General features: G+C 39.4%; 1 protein-coding gene across 3 annotated transcripts in view; it reads right to left on the bottom strand.

Moving 5' to 3' along the window:
* Positions 1–23,615, bottom strand: part of NTRK2 (neurotrophic receptor tyrosine kinase 2) — a 203,105-nt gene that overhangs the window by 79,097 nt on the left and 100,393 nt on the right. For all 3 annotated transcript variants that reach the window (XM_050329716.1, XM_050329715.1, XM_050329717.1), the window contains one exon: positions 8,407–8,595. In XM_050329716.1, coding sequence (XP_050185673.1) covers positions 8,407–8,595 — 189 coding nt within the window. The remainder of the gene's footprint in view (positions 1–8,406; positions 8,596–23,615) is intronic.

Consider the following 23,615-nt stretch of genomic DNA (forward strand, 5'->3'; position numbering starts at 1 on the left):
GGGCCATGCACATATTCAGAGTGGGCCATGGAACCTTCTGCAGTTCTGATGGCTCTGGCGTAACAGGCCATCCAGAGCCTCCCAGCCCTGGGCAGATCTGCAAACTTGCAAGGCCAACCACATGGTCTGCTGCAGGATACAAACTGTGTTTTTCAACACAGTTGAAAACCAACATGGCTCACACTGCAACTGCAATAAATTAACTGTCTTAACCAATGCTTACTGTGGACAACTGTATTCCTGGTAATTCTCTCTCAAAATTCAGCTTTGCTTGGGTTTGTGCTCAGAGCTAAGTGCATTTTTACACATTCATGTTTCTTAATAATGATGCACTAACTTAGTGGTGAATTCAAGAAAAGTAGGGTTTATGAAATAATTTTGCCTACAAAATTATTTATTTATAACTTTCTCAGACTTTCATATTTATCAGACTTCAAATTTCTCATTTTATTCTTATTTAGACTACCTTGCTTCCCTGGGATCTGTATTTCTCATTTAGCCAAAACTTTCATTGACACAAAGAAATAAACCCAAGGCCCAATCCTGCTCCCAAGCACAGGCTTATTATATAAGTAGGTTTTCAGAATGGATTACTTTTTTTGCCATTCAGCTTAAATATAAGTACTACTCATTCAGGTTTTTGTATATAAAATCAGCATCCATAGAACCTAGCATGCAGCAGAATCCAAAAGGCATAATTTAATCATTACAATGTAAATGGTGCTATTTGTCATTTACATGTTACTGATTTAGCTGGGTGTTTTGGTGCTAAGACACTGTATGTATTTCTGATACAGATGTACTATCAAATGACAACCTGAATGTAGCCACAGAGATCAAATCTAATGTAAAAGCATCAGGTTTGGTTTTTTGACCTCACCTCAACTAATACCCTAAATTGCAGAGAATGCTTGAGCATATGTTTAATTTCACTTATCTTTCATAAAGTGCGCTCTTCCCCTTTAGCCCATGGTTGGGCTTGATGGACTCAGTGCTCTGCTGAGGAAGAACAGTGTTCTTATCTGAAGTTTACCCGACAAATTTAAACAAGAAGGTGCATGCTTTACCTTAATTTTGACCCTGGAAACTTCCCTAAGAGTGCATGTTTGATTTTGTCTTGCCTTGTACTCCCTTGTTGGAATGTATACTTTGTATCTACATCTTTGGATGTAAACATCTGCTGTTTACCATGAAGTATGTTTCATGTGCTGCTGTTTCCAGGTGGTAAAACATTCGTGCTATCCACAAAGTAGAGATCAAAGTCAAAGCTGTTCTTATGGTTGCATTTCCAGCATTTGGACTCTGAGTACAAATAGTTTACTGAATAATTTGGGTCACCGAACAACATTCTGTGTGATGAAATGAAAATATTTTGCAGAGAACATGATGTCTTCCTCTTTTTTATTAGATGTAAATGGACTTCATGGACAAATCAAGACAGCAACACAAGTGAGATCTTGGGGAAAAAGTGATTCTACGGGTTCACCTCAACAAAAAATGAGGAAATTTATAAGCCTTTCTTTCAAATTCTGAATTCTTAATGAGGGAGAAACCCACACCTTTCAAGTTGAAGGCTCCTGCTTTTGTGAGAATTTCTTCCATCAGATTAGAAAACAAAAAAAATTGCAGGTCTCGTTAAGTCTCAGAATGAGCAGCAGGAGTATCTGATTCTCGTAAATTTATTTATTCCCCATTACATTCTATTAATTGGACAAAGGAAGTAAGTGACCACATTTTTTTGAAAAATATTTAGGACTCAGTATGCTATGGTCTGGGAGAAAAATCTCTTGCCCAGTTAACAAAAGTCAAATACAACTAATGGAAATACATCACTGATGTACACGACTGTAATTTCTGACATACCTATGACTTGATGAACAATTGCAAAGACACACATTTTAAATGGTGGCTGCAATCACAGACTGAAACATGCAATCAGAATACAAAAGTATTTAGTCAAGATAACAAAATATATCTCAATTTATCTTTATATCCTTATTCAGCCAATACAATTATTTCCAGAGTAAACCGCACAGTGACATCAGGACAGTAAGTAAATATAGTATGTTTATCCCTCCTTGTAATCTCAACTTCATTCATGTTTGGCTGTCACCATCTAAAGTTTTTTTGATTTTCAGCATCTGAAGATTTCAAAATGAGTGCCCTGTTAAACCTTGCAATCCTGAGCTAAGAATGAATGCCAGGAGTGGCAAGTTCAGCTTGGACAGGTTTTTTGTCCCAGTCTGGATTTCACTAAGATTCATCAGTATTGCCTCTCTGCATTCTGTTTTGAGAGATCCTCCTTCTGTGCACAGGGACCAACTCGATTAATTTTTTACTTTTTCATGTCTGTTGAAAATTACCCCTTTTCCTCAAAACTGTAGGAAAGTATAAGGTGACAGATAAAAGCTGGAGTAAAGTCAAAGGGAGACTATCCACTGCAGGCAGTCTGCTCACTGCACATTGCTATTTTCTAAGGGACACTCTGTGTGCAGGATGAGCAGCACCCAGAAACAGACAAATCTGCTGCTCTGGATCAGAGGCCTGAATTGCAGTAGATCAGATCCCTGAACTGCAGAAACTCTCTTGGTGAATTTTCCTTTTTGACAGCAGCTTTCTTATTCCCACTCTGTCCCGTCCCTGCTTAGCAGTGAGAGTCTCCCCACCAAGTGAAGAAACACATGTGCTGAGGCCAGGCTCTGCTGTGAGACTCCTGGGGCAAAGAAGCCTGAGAAATACAGACCAGGTTATCACAATTCCTTCTCCTGTTAAACCTACCCTGGAAATACAGACAACTACTTCTTTCTTCATATTAAATGACCCATGGCTAGTGACTCAGGAGAAGATTGTCAACATACTCCAAAATGAAGAGGAACCAGAACTGCCTTGCAGGGTGTGAGTGGTGAGAGACACGAAAACAACCAGGTATTGAACTACATCCAGCTGCACCCTTCCACAAACAACCTGGAAGGAGAAATACAACTCAGTAGGTCCTAGAGTCTGGCTACTCCCCTCTGTTCTCAGTCAGGGCCATCTTCCCAGCCTGCCAGAGAAGGGCCAGATCTGCACACCCATGTGCTTCTGCCATGTTCAAATGCTCCCAAACCATAAAACTCATTAAACTGAGTTTAAAAAGAATGTAATGAACGAAACAAAAAATAATGTTATAAACCAAAGAAAAACAAATCCTTCCCCCTTTCCCCTCCTCGTTTCCTCAGGCTTCTGGGGTCTCGCTCATATTCTCAATCTTTACTTCAGCTTTTTTTAATTCTAAAATGAAAGACCTATGGCTTTAAAGACAAAAGTCCAGTACTATGGAAGTCATGATAAAATGGCAAGAATAACCATTCTATTTCTTTTCTTTCTTAAAAGATACTCAGGAAGGTGTTGCACTGAAGCAGAGCATTTCTGCTACTTTTGTGACTAATAGGGACACCCAAAGTCTGGCTAAGCAAATGTTGAAAAGAAATACATAGTTAAAGAACAAGACAGAAAAAGATTGAGATCACCTTTAACTAAATTACATAACAACGCCTAAAATATAAATGAAAATCCCTAAACAGAAATTGAAAAGTCCAGTGTTCAGAATGAGACAGAATAGGAGTGCTCTCAAAACTTCCGCCTTTAAAATTAGCACAGCACATGCAATTAGCAATTTACTGTGGAACTGGAGCTACAGACTAAATTCATTTTTTCAGATCAGCAAAACAAATAAAAATTAATTTAGAAAAATTATTTCTGCTAACCCATAATCAGCTTCAGACTTTCCCTAATGGAGGCCAAGTGGAAGTACAATAGCTATTACATAAACTGCATATTGAGACTCCTATACTTGAATGAACAGAATCTTAAACTGTAGAAATACGGATGAAACATTAAGACTACTTCAAGAATATACCTACATTTCCCATATGAAAGTCACAATCCACACCACATCATCTGAAATGCAATGGCTATTTATATGGCCAGTCGCTGAAAACATCTTGCTACTAAACCATCCACTGACTAATCAATAAGCCTACCTAAGTACAGTACGCTCTTTTCTAACACTGAAATCAATTAAATTGATGAAATAGAGTGAATTGCAAGTACAGATTAGCTGGGAAGTGCAAACTGATGTCAGTGCAGCTATTTATCTACCTTAGGGGGCCTGGAACCTCAAGCTTGTAAACATCTCCATTAAAGGGCAAAGCTCCAACCTTCCTTTCACTTGCATCCAAACAACCACAGTGACTTCATGGGGCAGGTGTGGGGGTTACTGGGGCAAGGCTCAGGAAACAATTTGATTCTCAAAATTCCAAAACCACCTGCAAGAAGTTTCTTATGCAAGTTCTGCTCTGAGAACCTCAGCCTGAGCATTCCTACTGATGTTTTATGCCCTCTCCTTATGTTTGGCTTTTCACATTACTACAAAAAGAGCAGTGTTATTTACTAACTATACTTCCACCATTACTCATAGAAATCTAACAGTAGTGGACTGATATATTCCAAGTGCTAGGCTGGAAACTAAGTGATGAAGAAAGTCCACAGTCGCTCCTTGAGAAAATAGCTTTGTTTCTTCTGTCCTGTTTCAATAGGTCTGGTAGGCTTAGTTGATAATTTTAGCAACTACAATTTCTGTGCAGAGATGTAGAAAACTAATTTTTGAAATACCATGGCATCAATGAAAGTACCAAACATCTTAGGGTCTGTGACAGCTCCTCATAAAGGTTAGAATCTATGCCCATAAGATGTTACATTGTCCAGCTGATTCCAGGGGACAAAAATCTTTGCAAGGTTTGCCATCCATGCAAGGGTTCTGGACCTGGTGTTACTTCATTATAAATTTATGGCTCAATTTTCAACAGCACCAACTGGACCTTGTTGGTAATTCCCAGGCAAAAGGTTTGCAGGTTGACACTAACACAGCACAACCTGGTTTATAACGCCTTAAGTGGAAAGAGCATTTCAGAACGTCCAGGCTTCAGACTCTCTCTCACACATCTGAAATCAGAGCTGTCACTGTTAGCCAAGTACTGGCAGATGGAAATACCTTCTGATTTAATACAAAAAGGAAACAAGAAATCCAGCCCTTGTCTGAAACTTCTCTATGCACCTCAGACTATATCCTTTCAAGGTGAAAATATTCAAGATATTGGAGTGGCAGAGAAATCCACCAGCCAGCAGCAATGAATGGTGCATGGCATAGAAAGGAAAAGCCAGGAGTGCTGGGATAGCATGTCAGACAGACAAGTCCTGAAGAAGCATGAGTGGGTTTGCTGGTGAGAAAAATAGGTAATTAAGATGATGAGCAGTCAGAGTGGGAAGTATCATCCAATCCCAATTGGAAGATGTAGAGTAAGCTTCTACTGTTACATTATTAATTGAAGGTACAGATGAGCCGTTGTGCTGAAATCTGAGAGAAATACAGTCCTTCTGAGTAATGACTGGAACCTGACCCCTGAAGTCTATAAGTCTTTGGTCTTCATCAGTTTGCTTTTCCCACTTGAAGGCTGGATCACAAGAGGAGGAAAGTGTTATAACTTTTAGCCTGACACTGACTCTTTAGAAGCCATCACTCTTCAGGATTTAGTTATTCAGTAGTAAAAAGATTAGTTTACTGATACAGTGATAGAATTTCAAATGAAATTGATTGTAATTAATTTTTTAATTTTCTTTTAAACTCATACACTTCTAATACTTTGCAATGAGGCTTGATACACTGCATTCAGAAATGGTTTTCTGTAGCTAAGTCAAAATATAGCTTGCATAGATAATATAAAATAAAGTCCACTTGCTACTCACAGCAGATGTATTCCTTCAATTTCTGTGAAAACTGCAATACTATCTGTGTACAGTTTCACCTAGCTTGGTGTCTCACCACTTTCCACAGGTCAACACATGCTGAATACGTAAGAAACCTTTTCCAGTGGGTCTATCAGTGATTGTTTTGTTTAATGCTAGTGCAAAATGGAACTTAAACCAGACGAAATAAACATAAATGTTAACTATCTTGCTAGAGATGAGAAACTAGATGACGTTTGGAGCTGGCATTATTCTAAACAGGAACAAGGTATGAAAGCTACTTAGTTTAGAGGTTTATAAATACCAGATATACATATTAGGAGGAGGTTGGCAGGTTAAGAAAGGACAAGCACAGCTCTATAATAAAGCATATGTGAAATTATGTCTGGGAAGCCCATTTCTGTCCAAGACAATTTTAATTATGCTTTTTATTGGACAGATGCTCAAAGTAGTAGAAGAAATCTGCCTTGGTTTAAACACTGTCACAATTTACCTGATTCTCTCTGCTAAAGCAAAAAGAACACCAGAAAAATCCCCTAAACCACAAAGACTGGGACCACTGTGGCAATGTGGCAGCATGCAAAGCATCAGTTCCACAAACCTCCCTGGAGCACCATTGCAAAGTCCCAAGATGTATCCTGCAAGCATTTATAGACCAACTGAACTTCATGTACTATGATTAATTTCTCTGACACCATGTGGGTTTCATTGCAGCATACAAAACCAAACACAGACTTACATATTTTTAGGATCAAGACATACTTAACACAAGTCAGCCGTGATTTAATGTGCCTGTACTTACTGTGCAACTTACTAAATGTGAGAGAATTCTGTATTTTGGTATAGTTTGTGTTTTTCTCCAGAACAGCATGTATGTTGTTTCAACATCAATGCTGAAGTTAAAAACTCTGCAGTTACTGATGTTTATTTTAACAAAATTGTCTAATGCAGTTGGAAATGGAGGTACAGTAGCCTCATATTTAAAAGCATAGCCTTTTATATAACATCAAAGAGCACTAATGGGAATGTTGCCCATTTCTGATTATTTAGCAGCTTCTATTCTTTACAGGAATTAATGTTCCAATCAGAATGCATCTGTATAACATTTTTCTGGTGTTGATCAAGTATCACCAATTCAGTGATTTCCTTGTAATCCCACTGCATATGCTGGGCCAGATTATTCAGATTATTATTATCTGCTAGTATAAGAGATAATGGGGCATTTCTAATCACAAAATAGTGCCACACAAAAAAGCTATGGTAAGTGTGAACATCAAGGATGTACAATAAAAAGGCAGAAGAAGACTTTGTGTTATAGGAACATGTTTCTGGACTGTGTTTAGTGCAACAATCTAGATGTAGATAAGCATTAATATTCACAAGATAAGTGGATAGTTCAGCATCAGTCCTTGTTTGCAGTGTTAGAAGCTATGCATATGTGTGAGGCATGCCCTCATGCACAGGTCACGAAGGATTGCTTTAACAGTTTTTAAACTTTGCAAACTGGGGGCAAAAGTTTTTGAACTTGGCAGTAAACCCCAATACTATAGTTTGTGCTAGGAAGTGATATGATTCAGGGTAGCATACAGACAGGATATAGTGTCCCTTAGTTGCAAGCCCAATGCTCCCTAGCTATACTGAGAGAATCTCTAGAGTGACTTCTCAGAGAAACAGTTCAGATTTCCAGTGACACTTACAGGAATGTGTCCATTTGTCCATGTGTACATTCACACACACACACAAACATAAAAATAGGAAAAAAAAGGCAGGAGTGACCTTCTCTAAAACACTTAAAGAACTTAGTGTTCTGATGAGAAACAGTAAGCAGTGCAGTTACTATTATATCTTTGAGGTATTTTTTCAGTTATGTGCAGTGCTAATCACTGGTTCAAAAATGAGCATTTTACATGTTTAATTCTAAAACTGTTACTAGGTTTGAAAAGTAGCATCTGAATACTCTTTTTTTAACTCTTCGCAGTTAATTACATTTAACTCTTCATATTTTTTGCATTCCACCTGCTTCTAACTGAACATGAAAGAATTTGTACGTGACATTTATTGTCCACCATGTAACCTTCTGCTCTACTTTTAAATATTAAACATCTTTTCTGTCTGTATAATTCTGTCTTGAATTATACAATGAAATTAAAAGAACTGAAGTTTTGACCCTTGTCATTCTTGTCACTTTGCAAATACTAAGATTTCAAAGTTAGGTTATATTAATTGCCAATATGATCAATTTAACTGTAGCACATATGTAACAATAATGACTTTTGCTTCTGACCCAAGATTGGTTTTCTCCCAAGAATATACATTCAGTGCACAGGACTGGCTAAAGACCACTGAAATCAATGGAAAGGCTACCAGTGACTTTGAAGAAATATGGATTGGGCTTTGAGCATAATATAGCTGACTTCACTGACTCATCAAAAGGGCTGAATTTTGCTTAAACAGATGTAAAGTGCTTCATCCCCTGTACCTTTAACAAACTGCATATATTTTAACCCCACCCTTCCACTCCCAGGAATTTACAGCATTTTATTATGCTAGGTCTGTTAAGGAGCCACAAGACTTGCACAGATAAAATGAATGACTCAAACACATATAGTTGTTCGTACTTACAAGTGTCTGGCTTGAGCTGACTGTTGGTAATTCCAAAATACTGGGGATTTTCAATGACAGGAATCTTCGTCATCCCAATGATGACTGCATCAGGACCCCCCTCAGAAGAAGATGGAGTGTTACTGCCATTTGAGATGTGGTGGAGGGGACTGGCAGAATCGTCATCATTGCTGATAACTGAAGAAGGACCTAGAGTTAGAAACAAAGATTTTCTTGTAATTCGGCATATGACATCCTTACCTCAGACAATTCCTTTATCTTTTTTTGTTTCGACCACTTTTATTTTGAACAGTTTTGACCAGTCGTCCATGGTCAACAGCTCTCTTTGTGTGCCTTGTTGACCTTACCTCAGAAATTTTATATTTCTGGACGCAGATGGAGAACAGTGCAATGTGAAACAAATTTTTATACTGGTACATCACCTAGACTAAATATGTCAGCGGCCAGCACAGTCTGTCACTGTGAAAGATCTCAAAATTTGTTGAACTCATTCTGTCAGTTTCAGAATTAAACTATAAAATACATGCACTAACTTTTTTACCTTAAGCCTTACTTGAATCACACAGCAGTAACAGCACAAATCCAGGGAATGCCCGCCCTACCTGGCATTATAACAAGACAAAAGACAGAGAGGAGATGGGCTCATCCTGATGTGGGAAGCTGGTAACTTCTGAAACAAACGTGGTTCGGGGTCAAAATCCAGGGAACAATTTGCACAGTCATAGAGGTGCAGAGAAAATGGATGCTGAGCTGATTAGTGGGAAAGACACATACCACGCCACAGCAAAATTTGGAGTCAGTGCAGAGAGGCTCATCGAGCCCAGGGGAACATCCCACTGGCTCCCCCATCCATACTTGAGTCCAGTCACCTTCCAAAAAGAGGTCTATTGTGAACAGTAATCCAGTGAGAGTTTTTGTTTCGTTTTCACTCTGTGGTTTGTATTTTTAACATAATGCCACTGAGATAATACCTCGTAAATGCATTTAAAAAAATACTGCTTAGCACAGTGTTCCACTTCTGCGAGGTAAGGAACCTTTGAACTAACAGCATGATCAGCACAGATGACATTTGAACCCCTGCCATTTAAGTTCCATGCCATTTAAATGCCATTTTATTTAAATTCCACATCACTTTTTCCCGTTTATATCCAGTATTCATAGAAAACCAGAAACATTATTTAGCAGCAATGACATTTTGTCTCATTTCCTGACTGAAGAGTCAGCAGAGATCACACATGTCATACTTCACTTCATTGTCCATTCATGTTATCTAGGGTTTTGGGGATGACATTCACATCTTCTAATTTGAACATCAAAAGAAGGTGCTAGAAACAGTTGGAAAAATTCATCCCCTGGAAGTATCTATCTTGGAATGGCATCCTTAGACAATAGTTGTGTTTAGTTTGTGGGCAGCAGTGAGAGGTTGAGCAAATGGTCCCCCAAAGAAGGGGCAACTGATTGGACCTAAAGAACAATAAAAAGCTGTGTTACTCAGTAACCAGTCACCCATAACCCCTTGCAACGTGTTGGAGTCCAAGAATGAGTTTTGGCTGGATAGAAGAACACTGTAGAGGCAAGACAGAGCTGACTAACCTGCCACATAGATGGCATTTATGTCTGCAGGAGACATGGGGAATGCAGAGAAAGAGAGAGTAAGAATGGGGACCAGCAGCAGGTTCCGTATACACATTACTGAGGACATGAGAGAAGACAGGCAGGATTCACCGCAGCAGACACACAATTATATATATATATATATATATATATATATATGGCCCATCTTCGCGAGCGAAGATCCGGGGAAGGTCTTTACACCTTCCAGCCTGCGCATTGGATTTTTTAGGTGAGACACAGTGTGCGCGGAACTGAGCCCACCCTTTAATCCTAAGGTTCATCTGCTGGGGCCAAGCGAGCTTGGACGGTGGCAGCGAGGTCCTCAGGACGTAGGTGGGTTGCCTTTAAGGGCTAACGAGCTCCATCTGCCCGGGAGTGGCCCTGACCGGGAATCGAACCCGGGCCTGTGCAGTGACAGCACCGCACCCTTAACCACTAGACCACCAGGGGCTCCGACACACAATTAAGGGATAAGGAAAAGGACAGTCCCAAACACAGCAAAGAAAAAGCAGCTTTAAAGAAACTTCCACTCTTCTGTGGCTTGCTGCATTGTTAACAAAATCACTTCATCACTACATGGCATGGCTCACAGAAATAAAGCTTTAATATGATGGCATGTGACTATTCAACTCTCTATTTTGAGACTCAAGTGTAGTCACACCGCTGCCCTGGTTTCCTTTCCTCCCAGTTGGTTTAATGGTGCATGAAGGAAATGTTCTAGTAGTTTGAAAAAGTACTTCCCCACCAGCTTGAAACATAAGAACTAATTTTTCAAACGCCTTGCAGTTCACTGTAAAGTCACTGTTGACAAATGCAAGTAAAGCCTAGATCTCTGCAATTTATCAAATGAAATACTAATACCAAGGGTGGTTTTGTCATTACTGATCACCCAGATCCTCAGAATCAAATGACTGATTCTACTGGGAAAACTGCCAGGATTGAGAGTTTTTGGTGAAGATTTCTCTAATGAAGGGCAGAGCCTAATAAATTGTGGGAAAGTGTCCCCCAGATGGCACAGAGGATACTTACATTAAATCACAACAAATTTTTCAGATACATGAGTGTTGCTTGTAGAAGCATTAGAGTGCAGCCCATTTAAAACTGCATTAAATTTTGGTAGATAACATCCTTGCATCTTTAAGCTTTCTGAATATCAACTTAATTGCACCAAAAAGCAGGCAACTAATACACACTTTCTTGGTAAAGCAAAGGTTTTTTATATTGAGATAGCTTTACTGTGAGGGTCAAATCCCTTCTCTCACAGTAAACAGGCAAATTCTCTTGGCTCTGAAACTTAATAGAAGCAAGTCTTGAAGTCCTTTTCAGCCCTGCTGTTCTCTGCTGCACAGGAGAAGGCTTTTTTGTCATTGTTTGTTTCCACCGTATGTGCAGTGATGGCAAGGAAAAGTGACCATTAGACATTTCTAGATGTTAAAGTGGTATAAAGTATAGGAACTCTGTTCATTGAATAATTTCTGCACTACCTCAAGACCTAATTTTGTATGGTGAACTACTTTTTCAATCAGTATAAACCACAAAGTGCTGCAGGTGAAAAGTAGACAATTGTTCTGTAAATCTATTTACTCAATTAGGCTAGCTGGTAAAAGCTAGTGTTCTGTGTGGTATGAAGAAGGCTCCAAGTATATTCAGGTCTCTGATGCAGATGGGGAAAACATGGAAAATTAAGTGATTTCCAGACCTATTCCTGGCACTACAAAACAATATAATATAAAATTCAACACTAAGAACTTTGTTGCTGATCATTTTGTGATCCCCTTTAATATTAGCAAGTAAACATGCCATGGTATTTCTGAATAGTTGTTTAAATTCAAAAATCCTGTTTTCCTGTCTATTTCTTCTCTAATTAAGACAACTACAACTCAATAGATAGAAATTTTTATGTATCAGAGGCAGGTGAGCTCACATCCTTTCTAACTTGCCCTTTGCTGGGACTTATTTTTCAATGTGAGCAAACTTGTATATAGACTTTTATTTATCATAAAGCTACATTTCATTTTTTTTGAATTCACTAAATCACATTAAAGTTACAGACCAGCACTGCAGCTCGCTATAATATTCAAGTAATGCAAAACCATTTCTGGGATGCAAGATGAGACCATGACCTGTGCTGACAAGAAGCTAGAGCTGCCCTTTTCTGAATAGGCACTGAGTTCAGAATGAGTGGTCATTTTCTAAAGCACCCTGGAGCGTTGTTCCATCCAAATGAAATGTGGTCACTGAATTACTTGTCAAAGGCAGAATGAGTATGGTAATTACAGTCAGTCACCTATTACTGCTTCTGGTTTTTATAAAATCTGCTCTTTGTTTTACACCTGAAATCTGCAAATTTTAGACAAAACGTCATAGATGGAGTGAAAATTATGGGTTGTCAGTAGTCATTAGCTATTGCCAATACCTGATTTACAGTCAGGTTGAGCTTTTAAGAAAACTCCAGAGACCTTTTCCACCTTCCAACATGCTTCTCAGCATCTTCCCTTGATTTCATTTTTAGACAATACTTCTTTACACAATAGAAGTTGGAGCCAGACAAGAAATAGTAGCCTGCCTTGGAGATGATATAAGCTATACACCACAAGAATGAGTTTCACCTTTACTTAATGTTAAGCTAACGACCTGTCCATTTGGCATCACCCAGGCCCTAGACGAATCCCTTCTGTGTACAAAAAACAGCTCTTTAAAAAAGTGGTGACATGTAAGAAACCCAATTATATTTGATACTGATGAGCTATATAATAAAACCAAAATACCTCCAACAACTAGGTGGGGAATTATCCTTAGCACAAAATATGGGGACAGGCACAAACAACAAACTTCTCTTATTGCATATTCCTTAGAGAACTGCAGGAGGTCAAACACTACTCTAGTTGGGTCGTAGTTTACCTTCAGCAGTGCCAGATATATTTCCTGTCTGAAATATAACTCACTTCTGTGCTACCCCTTGAAAATTGCATGTTTGCACTGTCCTTGATCTTGGTGATGCGAACAAATGTGAGTTTGCTTACATTAGGAAATAAAATTTAATTAAGCTATTTTCAAGGTGTGCTGCTATTTCTGGACAAAAGAAGGAGATCTGTCATTATTGTATACAACCTTTCATGATAAGAAAGGCTAAAAGAACTAGGATTGTTCAGCCTGGAAAATAGAAAGCTTCAGGTGACCCAACTGTGGCCATCCAGTACCAGAAGGGAGCCTACAAGAAAGGTGGAGCAAAACTGTTTGCAAAAGCACATAGTGACAGGAAAAGAGGGAACAGCTTCAAACAGAAAGACAGTGGGATTAAATTAGTTAGTAGGAAGAAATTTTTTACTGTTGGGGTTGGTAAGGCACTGGAACAGGTTGCAGAGTGAAGTTGTGGATGCCACATCCTTGGAAGTTTTCAAAGCCAGGCTGGATGTGACTGTGAGCAACCAGATCTAGTGAAAGGTGTCCCTGTCAATGGCAAGAGAGCTGGAACTAGATGAACTTTAAGGTACCTTCAACCCAAGCCATTCTTTGATTATGATTCATGATACTTGTATCACCAGCAGAGTTAATGCAGTTTTGACATGCATGCTACCAAGACCTATCTACACTGCTATTTGTTAGGGCTAAATTTGCTTTTCAAACTTTGCAATTTCAGACTTCTGCTAATATTTAGGCAGTTGGTTGACTACTACCTACCACTGGAATAACCCACATGACCTTCCTGTTATGGGACACCAGATTGTTATATTAATTATTGGGTCAGAACAATTCAGGTGTGTGGGGGGGAGGGCGGGGAGGGACAAGCTGAATCTCATGGAGGTGAGGTCATACCTTGTCCCATATGCCCCTTAAGACTCTTGGGGTGACCCTGGAGCAACTGTCAGTCAAAGGCAGCCCAGAAGCACGGTCTACACCACACCCTGGAGACCCTAACCCAGCCTTAGATTGACCCACATCATGGGAGCACCACTCCTCACCCCACCCCAGAGCCCCTGAGTGGCCAGTGGGCTGGAAGTCCTGTTTTATGCCAGAGCACATAAAAACAACATGTGATGTCCACATGTTTGAACCTACCATTTCTAGAGTCCCGTAGCTGGATCTACACTGGATCTAGGAATGGTGGCTGTATCTCTCCTTTTATCTCTCTTTCTTTTCTTCTTTTTCTTCTCTTTTCTTAATATTTTGGGGAGCTGGATACTGAATAGGTTGGGTTTGCTAAGTTGTATGTGTTAGCATGTGCTAATGCAATGTTTTGTGGAATGCTCTGTTCTGGTTGTATGTTACCCTTTAAACTTTTGCCAAGTAGTCTTATTTTGTCTAAAATTTACCAGTAAAGTCCCTCCTGAGAAAAGGTATGTAGCATTTCTCCTTTGTGCTCTGTCTTAAGGTGTTAGAAGAAACAAAGGCTCTTCTAATAATCCAGAGGGTGGATATGGTTGGAGCCTTACATATTTTTTAAGGAAGAAACTCCATGGGTTGAGTTCATAGTTCCATGACTTGGAGTCTTACACCTGTGTATCAAAGCATAGAAAAGAGTCTCAAAGTGAATAATTCTCAGCTAAGCAGGCCCTGGGAAAAAATAAAAAAGGGAGGTTCTCAAATGCAGAATCAGAAAGAATGTATGGGGTTTGTTTGCACCTGGCATGATCTTGCAGGCACATACACTCAAGACTTTTGCTTAGATGATCATAAACAAGCACTGTGTCCATCTACTTCTCCCTTCACCTGCTGTGTCAAAGTTGTAAGCAATCTACTCTGCATGTTTGTTCTCCAAGCTCTAACAAGATCTCTTGGAGGTTACAATATCCTGCATCCTCCTCACAGCACACTTCTGTGTAATACACGTCACTTCAATTATCCCTGAAGTCACTACTCATGGCTCAAGAACACTAGAAAGCAAACTGATTTTGGCTTTGTGGTTGGACTGTGATTTATAAGGATGCATCTACTTAGTCGAGTGTTACAAAGCAGATTACGTACAGAGCAGTGTTCACAGAGATGACTGGTCCTGTGATGCCTTAATAAGCATAGTTCCTTCCACAAAAAATTATGTTGACTGCTAGGATGATTTTTCAAAGGACCTTGGCTCTGACTTCTGCTGCGAGCAGGGACCAGTCTGTGCTGAGGCATGGTAACAGCACATCACCAAGTTAAAAGCAAGACAGTGAATGCATATCACATCAGCCAGTACCACCTCTGCCAAATTTCATGGCCACACCGAGTCTTCTCTTGTTACTTTTCGGGAGGGGTGTGTTTTTTCACTAGGTAAATACATTGTTCTGAAAAGCAATTACACAGATCTCTTTTCCCATGAGATTCCCTTATTTGCTGTAGATTTTAAGTTATTCTTTTCTGCATGATTAAAAGGTAAGCCTTGTGCTTCAGCAAGAGCAGATACTCAATTTTTCCTGTTATCAAGGTAGGATCCAACTTTCTTACCTGAACAGTTAACTTTTTAGCTTCACTCCTAAATTGCGATCTTATCTTTTTTTCTCTCTGGAAGACAACTAGTGAGTCACAGCTTGGCACACATTTTTTTTTGATTAAGGTGCTATCAGTTTTACTTTGAATATTCCTTTGTATTCTTAAGTTACACAAGGAATACAATGTATGGAGCTGTAGTATCAAATGACGTTGATGCAATTCTATTAGACTGGATAAGAAAGTCAGCATAGTAGAAAGCAATGCAATTATAGAAACATTATTTTATATTATTGGTCTCTTAAAATGCTGCATGCCGAATACAGGGAATTTAATTAAAAGGTATAAATAGAACACAAGGAAAAAGACCAAAGATGGCTGAATGAGCTTTCAAAGAGAAACCAGTTTAGTCTCACTTTGCTTGGTAGAGCTGTTCAAACTCAGATTGTTTTGCAAATTTAGAGAGGGCTTATTAAAATTATAGTTTTAGCTTTCAGATGTGTGGAACAGCAGCATATCTTGCCTCTCCCCACTTCCCAACTGACCCTTTCTGTCTCACATCCCCATCCCTGCCAGCTACCCAGAAAACAGCCATTAGTTTTAACCACGAGTGAAGTCATCTCTATAGTCACTTTCACACTTAGTTGCAAAAGTAATAAGGGGGTTAATTCTCCTTTGTTTGTGGTGAAGAAAACACAACATCACCTAAACAACATCATATCCAAGTCCACCCTGATGAAGCATACTGCTCTTCACAGCTCAGAGTCCTTCTATCCCGGAACAGCACTCTGAGCCACTGTTAGACATTAAGTCTGTGACTCAGAAAACTGAGACCTGCCAGGCTTGGGTGTTTAGTGGATAAATAATTTCACATCTTCTGACAGGTATCATCAATCTGTTTAACTGATTTGCACCCACCACTGATTGTTTAAGCTTGTTGCCTATTGCTTTTTGGTATATGAGATGAGAAAAACTTCTTAACACTGCCCAAGAAGTTCAGTTCCCATCCACGATGATGCTCCCAGGAAGTCAGGGGAACCAGAACGGAAAGCTGGAGAACATCTTCACACCCAGGAGACAAATGCCTCTGTTACCTATCAGCACGTACTTCTAACATTCTCTAAATAACTGAAGTAAGGGGGCTCCTTGAAGGTCTCTTGAAGGAATAAGTAGCCCAAAATCAAGGTTTAAACTCAAGAAGCAGCCCTTAGGTGTCGGTTCACTTACAGTTAAAGTGGAGACATTTGTTTGAAAATCATGATGAAACCACATCAATGTAATATTTGATTTGGGTGATCAAGGATAAAAGGTGGTTTGCTCTCTTGTCACTAAATAGCTTTCATACAGAGCAAGTAAACTACAGTGTTGGACTACCTCATTCCCACAAAGAATAATTTAAGTAATGCATACCTTTGAGCCTAATGAAACAACAGGTATGTTATTCAGCTTTATAGTGCAAAATTTTCAGTGTTGCTAGGTGTCAAGATGCCTTTCCCCTAAATTACGCGCTCCTCTTGCAGGATAATTTATTTCAAATGCCTAGCTCCTCTAGAGAGGAACAAACACAATCTGGGTAATTTCCACCAACATGACTGCGCACAGATTTTAGCCACTCAGTATTTCATCAGAGCTTTTTTGTTGTGGCATTGAATCTAAGAGCCACAGCTGCATATTTTTTTGCTTTGGTTTTATTCTGGTGCGTGACTGAAAGAATCCCAGTCAGTTCCTTTCAGCTGCCTTTCTCCTCACAACCTCATCTACTCCCCTGTGTGCATGTATTCCTGTGTCCCTTCACATACAAGCCCAGAGCAATTGTTTCTGCAAGGGAGGACTCCCTAGGATAGGCTGGGGAACTCCTTCATAATGCAAGTCACTCCCTGAAAGTCATGCAACCTATGAGGTGCAGGGCCAAAGACAAAGGTGTCTTGGTCTGGGACAGACTGGCAAGATAGTTCACCCAAGAAACCTCCTCTGCAGCACTGCAAAGCCCTGTAGAAAAAAGAATGCAGTCTCTAATACATACTGGATTGGCTAGTACTGTCTATAAAGGATAAAAAGTCCATAACCCCCTCTACCCTGGCTTCATTCCAGTGCCAGCTCTCCCCAGGGATGCCATCAGCAAAAACTCAGCCTGCATCACAAAGGTTGCCATTTTCTTTCTCCTTTTAGCCAGAATGGGAGGCATTTGTGTAACAGATCTCACAGCTGCAATCTGGCATAATCTTCAAACTCTTAAGCACCGTAGCCAATAAATCCTCAGAGATCGTCCTCATGAGGTATGTGCTACTATTATCCCCAATTTGGAGGCAGAGGAGCAGAAGGCTCTTTGGCTCACTGATTCGCCCAGGAGTGTAGGTGGGATCTCTGTCAAAGTCTTGATCAGAACCTGAGAGGAACTAGCAGTCCCAACTGTTGACCCATGAAGCCCTTTGTGACTCACAGCCCTCCTTCAGTTGTAGGATAAATAGTGGCTGTACAGCTGTCCACTACTTTGTGGACATGTTGGCAGTATCTGCAGCTCAAATGAAACAAGACCTGAGACAAAAATCTAGCCATGATGTGCCATATTAATCAGTAAGAATACAGTAGCTAGAGAAGTTAAGGACACAAGGCATCAGAAAACGTGAAAGAATGAAAGAAAAATTATTTATCTTCTTTTAATATAGATCATCAAGACCATTAATTGCAATCACCTGCAGGTTTCAATATCTTGGAAATGTGGATAAAATTACTACCCTTCAAAAATACTACAGTGAAAAACCACCCTAATATTAAAAATATCAGCTGGAATGCACTTGTTGGCATTGAGCAAAAAATAGTAATTCACCTGAAATTAAATACTTCTTGTCTCTCATTTAATTTAAAATTATTTAATTAACATTTGCTTCCCTCTAGACTTCTCATAAATAATCTAAGTGTCAGCATTCCCATTCCTAGAGCTGGGAATGAGGTCTTCTGTTATCTAGAAGATAAATACAAACTATACAGAAGAAACAGAAGTTTCCCCATGCTGTTTTGGCAGTCAGTCTTTACCTGAGAGAACAAAGCTATTCGGAGTAGTTAACCTGAATAATTTTACAAATTCTGTTTAGTTAGACATGGTTATATTACAAGGCAGATATGCTAGACTGTAGAGAAAAGCTCCCTAATTTTAAACCTGTATTTGCTTTTTTGCCTTTTCTTCATTTAAATAAACAAACAAAAACCATTAGTAAGGATATTATTTCATTTTTTTTCAAAGCTTGATTATATCTTGGAAGCACAGAGATACTATCTATAGGCCTCTTCCATTCAAGCAAATCAGCTGAAAACATGATATGGAAAAATATAGACATATTCAGAGACTGATGAAAAACTGAAGATCTTGGTTTTCTTTTATCTTAAACCAAGGTCTGTGGAGGTGCACAAGAACAGGCCTCCCAATGCATGGGTATACTTTCTATTGCATGCCTATGCTGGATAGAAATGAAAGTTCCACGGCAAAAGTATGTCAAGAAAGACTGAGGTAAAATGTTGGGAACATTCCAGGCACTGGAATTGCTCATAGGAGACTCAGAAATCTCCATTTCTGGAGATCTTGAAGCCACATGAGAAAAATGTCTGTTGAAAAAAATACAGGTATAGTTGATATAGGCTTAGGATAGGGTCAGGGCCACTCCCGGGCTGATGGAGCTCGTTAACCCTTAAGGGTCACCCATCTACGTCCTAAGGACCTCGCTGCCACTGTCCAAGCTCACTTGGCCCCGGCAGATGAACCTTAGGATTAAAGGGTGGGCTCAGTTCCGCGCACACTGTGTCTCACCTAAAAAATCCAATGCGCAGGCTGGAAGGTGTAAAGACCTTCCCCGGATCTTCGCTCGCGAAGACTGGCCATTATTAAGATAGGGTCCCCTTTCAGCTCTAAACTTCCATAGTGACATAAAAGTAGACCTTGATTGATCTTATGGGAAACACTTCAGGGTCTTCAAATGTTGATTTATGTCTATTCAGAACTGAAGGAAGCCCAGAGCTCAACAAATACACAGGATATCTCAATGGATTATATATATTTCAATGAATTAGTAGGTCACCTTTCCAGCCTGCAGAACAGAGATAGGTTTAGCTAAGTGAGAAGAACACCAGTGCTATACTAATGTGCATTACTCTACTAGAATGCACATTATTTAACAGGAATCTTTATGTACAATTTATTTCAGTGGGGTTTTCCCCCTTTATTACAGCTTTCATTAGTGGAAGTGTTAACTACATGACATTATAATACAAAGTCTTGTATAATTTCTTACTATTTCTCAGTACAAGATTATTATGGCCCCCAAAATTGCATGAGTTAGGAAATCAATACTACACTGAAATATACATCTCAAGTTGTTCTCAACAAGCATTCCAGTGTAACAGCTTCCAATTAATTTTTCATTTATGACCACATCAGTTAACCTTAAACTTGACAATCTACAAAGAAGCAAAACTAAATGATTACACAAAATCTACTCAAACATCATGCTCAAATTGTAAACAACATCTGCAGAAGTCTGGTTTTGCTGTTTACCAAATGATCTTGCAGTCCAACTAAAAGTTTTTTTGAATTTGCATTGACTTGGACTGTCTCCTCTTCATCTCCAAACACTTCCCATCCTCGAAAACAGGTTTTAAAAACAAAATTCAAAGGCCCATCAGTATGGGAAGATGGAGAACTAACACTCCACCATCTATTTCTTGTCAAGTAATTCGCTCTCTCCTCAGGTGAACAAGCTCTGTGTACTTATGACACAAATTTTGCATGGGCTGGGTGGGTAGTATCTAGCTTTTGGAACAGGGTGGCTGGAAGGTCAAGAGAATTCAGCACAGAACACAGGCTGTCCAAAATCAGCCCTCAGTGAGCACAAAGCAAAAGAGAGCTTACTTTCCTTCCTGAATGTTAATGCCTGACATTTTATTCCAATATATATTAGATTACTCAGCAACAGTGAAACTGATTCCTTTTATGTCTCTGCCACAGCAGCCCTTTCAGTGTTTTTTTTTTTTTTCTACAGAACCTGTCCCCAAAGCACTCAGCAACTACATGTCCCAGGCCTTTAAACACAAATCATAACCCATCCTCAGAAAACCTTTCTGGCCAGCAAGAGACTGGCCAAATACTCTTCTGGGAAGATTTTTGATGCTCAGCAATCATGTATCACTAAAAATACTTGTGATATCCATATGAAGTCTCCCTTTGCCATGTTTTCCAAAATGGAATAGTCTTACCAATAGACTCATTCTAGTGCTTTGTTGTTCTATGCACCTCTAAGAAATCATAAGGAAAAGAAAAGCAATCATCTTCCATCGTTACAGACTTCTGGATTATGCTCAATTAGATCTTTGAGGACACTGTTTATGAAACAGTTCACCTGTTTCATAACAGGGAGGGAGCTTTATAGACTGGAGGAAAAGCCCTGCTAATACAGCTTCAGATCAAAGATGCACAAGGGCCTTCAAACAACACCCTTCTTTCCCCAAGCACAACTCCTGAGGCAGTGAAGCCTTACATATTCAAAATACTCTTCAAATGCAGATCTAAAAATTACTACAGTGGAGCAAGTGACATTCATGGATAGAAAGGTAACATGTCAAATTTCTGACCCAGAGCATCACTCACAAGCTATAGGATTAGCTGCACTGACTGACTGACTTGCCTCTGTGTGCTAAACCTCAACTGCCATTTACAGACACCTCCTCCTCCCTGCCACATGATGCCTCATCTGCTGGAGATTCCTCCTGTCACCTCTTCCCTACCAGCTTTCTCTAAATTGCTGCTATGGCAAGCAGGAAAATGCCACATACTCAAAGCTATTTGCAAAATACCAGCTAGCTCGCTATCCCAAAAGTGGCCATGCTACAAAACAAACTGGCAGTTTTGCTCCAGCAGATTTCAGATTTGAAAATGGATGCATTTTTGTGAAATGGGTGACAAAACTGGTCATGATACCACAATGAGGTTTTGCTAAAATGTTGAAAGCATCACTTCTACTATTCTGCACAGTTCTGTTTCTCTTTTTTCAGGATGCTGCACATAATATTTTCATAAACTACTTCTTCTACCACTTCTGAATATTCTGCCTTTTTCTGATGGGCCTCCTCTACTTATTTACTCATTTCTTTTTTTATGAAAAGTTTTGCCTCCCTCTTCTTAACCGATTTTCTCTTGACCACCTGGCTCATCTATCCCCTCTTTTTCTAACAACCGCGTGGCCTCCTGTGATGTCGTAATTTTTATGTTAGCATTAAACTGCATTAGTACTTGTTAAACTCAAGTATTTTAGGATAACATTCATTTATTCTCAGTCTAACTTCCTTTTTTATCAAAAATTCAGTCATGGCTGTTTCTTAGCAACAGATTTATCAGAACAGATTTGCATGAAAACCAAATTCTCTCAAAAAGGAACTGCTGAAGGAAGCTGATAGTGTAGCCTTACTCCTGACCACCATTAAAAGCAAATGCTACAAAGCAGAAGAAAAGGGTTTTGTAATTCCTTAAGAAACTTAATGAATACATGTAGAGCATGAGCACCAACTGAAGAAGATGACTATATAAACTTTCCTAACTAATACATCCCTGATTGGCAAAAATAATCTTTTTGCCTTCAGAAACTGAAAGGAAAAGACAAAACCAAAAAGCAAACCATGCACAGTGACAATCCTCTAATTTGACTTGATTAAAAATTGGCATCTGCAATGGTCACACACAAGTAGGTCTCAATGGACCAAGCTCCAAAAGGCAGATGTGCACGTACCAATCAAAAATGCACACCCTAACTTCAAGCACAGCAATATTAGACAACCAAGAAATGAACTTCAGTGCAGGACCATAGTAAGTATTTCATTCTCTGGTGTCACTACATCTATAATATAATTTCGGTAAACTGCAGTTCCTAATTTTCAGTCTTTATTTAGAAAGAATGTGAATTTAGAAAGAATTTAGAAAGAAAGAATCCATTTTCACCCAAGGATTTTTCTACACTTTACTTCTCTGTGCTATATGAGGTTTTCCTTTCCTTTTTTTCTTTTTCCTTAATCCAAAACAATGTGCTAAGCTCCAAACAGGTAGTTCATCAAAAATGTAGACAATAGCAATTCAGGGATAGGGTGAAAGAGTCAAACCAAATATGGAAGCATGAAATCCTACGAGCAGGTAAAGTGAAATAGCAATACCAAGAAGTCTAATTCCCTTCAACTTAACATCAACCAGGAATAAGTTATTATATCGACAATGGTTCAAAATCCCTATCAATGACAGTGGAATCAGGAATGCTGTCCTTTATTAAGAATGATGACAACCTTTTTGGCAAATACAGTCTACTGCTGCTCTGGCACTTACTTCGGGCACTTAGTTATATCACTGAAAGGTAGCATCTATAATATATGGCTGCACATGAATTATGTTAGGAATGGGTTAAAGTAATTTATCTGTATTACTACCAAGAGGCAATGACAAAAAGGTAATTGCCCATATTTGTACCACTACATTAGAGTATGACAGTTTTATGTCTTCATAATGTTTAACTGAAAATCTATAAAATCCATTTCTCTTTCTTGCCGAGAAATTAATACAGGACCAAAACCTCAAATTCTAACTCTGGTCATGCTCAGACAAAACTCCCACTGAAGTCAGTGGGAGTTTTGCCAGGGAGAGGATTAAAGACGTTATGATTTGCTGCATGTTATCAGACATGTAAAAGCTACAGAGCTAGATTTTCATTACAATGCTGCTGGTATTATCAAAATTAGCACAATTTTGGCTTTTGCCTTCCAGGCACGCAGTCATGTGGGCTTGCAGAGGAAAGAGAGATGTGAGGCAGACAAGTGAGTTTGCTGGAGGGTGCTTAAGGATGGGCTGGGAGCCAGCGGGGTGAATCCCTCCTGCAGTATCTCCCTTCCTTTCTCCTCTTTAAGGCCCAACAGGAAAGAGCAAGGAAACGAGCCTGGTTGCTTAGCAAAACAGCACTAGCTGGATGCAGTGCAGCAAGCTCATCATCGCAAAAAAATACTCTAGCCATCCAGTATTTGTGCCATTCCAGCATGCCTAGGCACATACACCCTTTGGGAGGTTTTAGGCTGGACCCTATGCCACAGATCTATGACATATATAAAGGGAGATGGCAGGTAGCAGTCAACACGTAACAGCTTCACAGAGCTTCTGCCAGGGGTGACTG

This window comes from Myiozetetes cayanensis, unplaced genomic scaffold (assembly GCF_022539395.1).
Source record: "Myiozetetes cayanensis isolate MyiCay16 unplaced genomic scaffold, myiCay2020 scf4, whole genome shotgun sequence".
Lineage (NCBI taxonomy): Eukaryota > Metazoa > Chordata > Aves > Passeriformes > Tyrannidae > Myiozetetes > Myiozetetes cayanensis.